Raw genomic sequence first — 2,500 nt, forward strand, 5'->3', positions numbered from 1 at the left:
GCTGACCATATAAGGAGTTCCTCCCTGTCCCAGTTAACCCCTGGGGGGTCAAAAAACCTTAGGTTTCGTTTTTGACTCTCTATCCTGATTGGACGAAAGGCTTAGGTCCCAGCAAAAACGAAACCTAAGGTTTTTTGAGTGAAATCACTGAATATACCTTTAATGGTATTTCTATCTGGGACCCCCAATTTATATTGTATATTTATGGAGTAATGAGGATCCTGCCTGACAGCGACGATATCCTGTGTGTGTACAGTACAGTATGTAGCATGCAGTGTTGGGCAAGATATATACTTAAAAATAGCTATACTCCTCATTGATGTACTGTAACTGAGCTCTATTGGTGCACGGACGCAGCAGCAGCAGCTACTCACTGGCGCTCTGATAAACCCACATTAAGGAACAAGAAGTCAATACAACACAGACATCACACTAAAAAGTAGCCTACTTAATTATAGTTTTATACAGTAACTGCTGCACGTTGTGACGCTGTTGTGAGCTTGTAGATCGGCTATCGCAGACTCACGCTGCATTATAAAACCCGGAGCAGACAGGACAATAATAAGACACTTACGTTATGTGTATCTGCAGTTTCTGCAATGTACAAATCCAACTTTGTTTAGTGTGGTAATAATGCTCCCGCAGTATTTAAGTTGTTTTTATTGCGGACTGCGGAGCTCCTGAGACGTCAGTTCTGTCAGAGGAGAGCATAGAGCGGTAGCCTACTCGGTGTGTGTGTGTTGTGTGTGTGTGTGTGTGTGTGTGTGTGTGTGTGTGTGTGTGTGTGTGTGTGTGCACGCACACAGCTGTGCTGCATAATAATTAGGAGAGAGAGAGAGAGAAAGAGAGAGAGAGTGAGGACGAGAGTTTAGGCGCGGAGCGAGAGATAGAATGTAAAACACGTTGTTTCAAAGTCTTTATAGTTTTTACCAGATTTTAGTGTGCTTGTGTGTGTGTGTGTGTGTGTGTGTGTGTGTGTGTGTGTGTGGGGGGGGGGGGGGGTTATTCTCACGTCACTATGGAGCAGGACAGCAGCATGCTGCCGCGCTGCTGAAGCAAGTCCAGTCTGGGTGAAATTCACATCGGAAAATTAATATAACGGCGCGTGAGCCCGCCCGGCCCGTTGGTCAGAGACTGAGACGGGCTTGCCGGTCTCTAACCCTCAAACTGTCTAAAGCAGCTAACTCCACCACCTCTCCCCCTCTCATGCAAACTGCCTAAAGCAGCTAACTCCACCACCTCTCCCCCTCTCATGCAAGTACAGTAAGTGACAATATATAAAGTCACCAACATTAAAGACATTGATTTGTTTTCAAAATATAAGGTTTTCTTAATTTCCTGAACATTTTATATTCTATATTTTATATCCTGAAAAATGGACATTTCCTGAGTGAGGTGGTTTCTTGCTGACAGCAGTGATATGAAGCTGCATTGCATGTAATTTTTAATAGCTATTGTTGCTGAGACACATTATGATAATAACGAGAAGGAAGATTCGACTGGATGTGGATGCACAGAGAGATGGATAAAAGAGAGAGAGAGTCTTTTCTGCTGGCATGTTTGATGGTGTTTTTCTCCTACCAGCGAGTGTAGAGGAGCCTCGTAGTTTGGCGAGAGGCGCCCTGTCCCCCCGTCTCCTCGACCACACACCGCAGAACTGGCAGCTATAGGACAGAGGAGACGAGGATACGTCATTAGGACAGAGCAGACGACAAGGTAATGTTCATATCTATATAGAACGTTTATCTCCCTCCGGCCACAGCGTTGCCAGCAGAGGAATAAAAAGCAAACATTCTATTCTATTCTGACCTGAGATCAGATTCATACGAGGTTTCCACTGGACACACACTGGTCTGATTAACCCATTCTGACCTGAGATCAGATTCTAGAAATGTCAGTCGTTTTTTTTAGATTTTTCCAAAATAGCAGACCTACAAGCTCGTATCGCGCCACTCGGTGGCGCGATATGAGCTTGTAGATCTGCTATTTTTCAATAGCTAAAAGCATAACATGATGCTACACCAAAATGGGTTCCCGTTCAGAATGGGTTAAAGATCGAGTGCCGGTAATTTTTTTCCCAACCATAAAACATGATCATCAGGTATTATTATTATATAAGAAGAAAATGTTTTTTTTTTTAAGTGTACAGAAATGTGTTAAAATGTCATTTTTAATGTGGACACGCCCACCAGATCATTAAGTAATGCCTGGTTTGCCTGGTGGGTGGTGATCCACCTAAACTGAATTCACAGTCCTGTCCTATTGGCCGTGAATGTGTCCACGGTGTGGTGCGTGCGTGTGTGTGTTTCATTTAAACGTGTTGCAATGCGATTTTTGCTACGAGAGTAATATGCAATGTGGCCCTCCTGGTGTGAGTGTGGAAGTATAGTGGCCTCTGGAGTGAGTGTGGGAACCTCTGGAGTGAGTGTGGAAGTACAGTGGCCCCCTGGAGTGAGTGTGGAAGTATAGTGGCCCCCTGGAGTGAGTGTGGAACTATAGT

General features: G+C 44.4%; 1 protein-coding gene across 1 annotated transcript in view; it reads right to left on the bottom strand.

Moving 5' to 3' along the window:
• The window catches only part of tcf4 (transcription factor 4), a 121,343-nt gene that overhangs the window by 32,017 nt on the left and 86,826 nt on the right, over window positions 1-2,500 (bottom strand). The window contains 1 exon segment of the mRNA XM_083793640.1: window positions 1,582-1,664. Within this exon segment, the coding sequence (XP_083649766.1) occupies window positions 1,582-1,664 (83 nt within the window).

Source organism: Protomyctophum parallelum (assembly GCF_964188405.1).
Source record: "Protomyctophum parallelum genome assembly, chromosome: 21".
Classification (NCBI taxonomy): domain Eukaryota; kingdom Metazoa; phylum Chordata; class Actinopteri; order Myctophiformes; family Myctophidae; genus Protomyctophum; species Protomyctophum parallelum.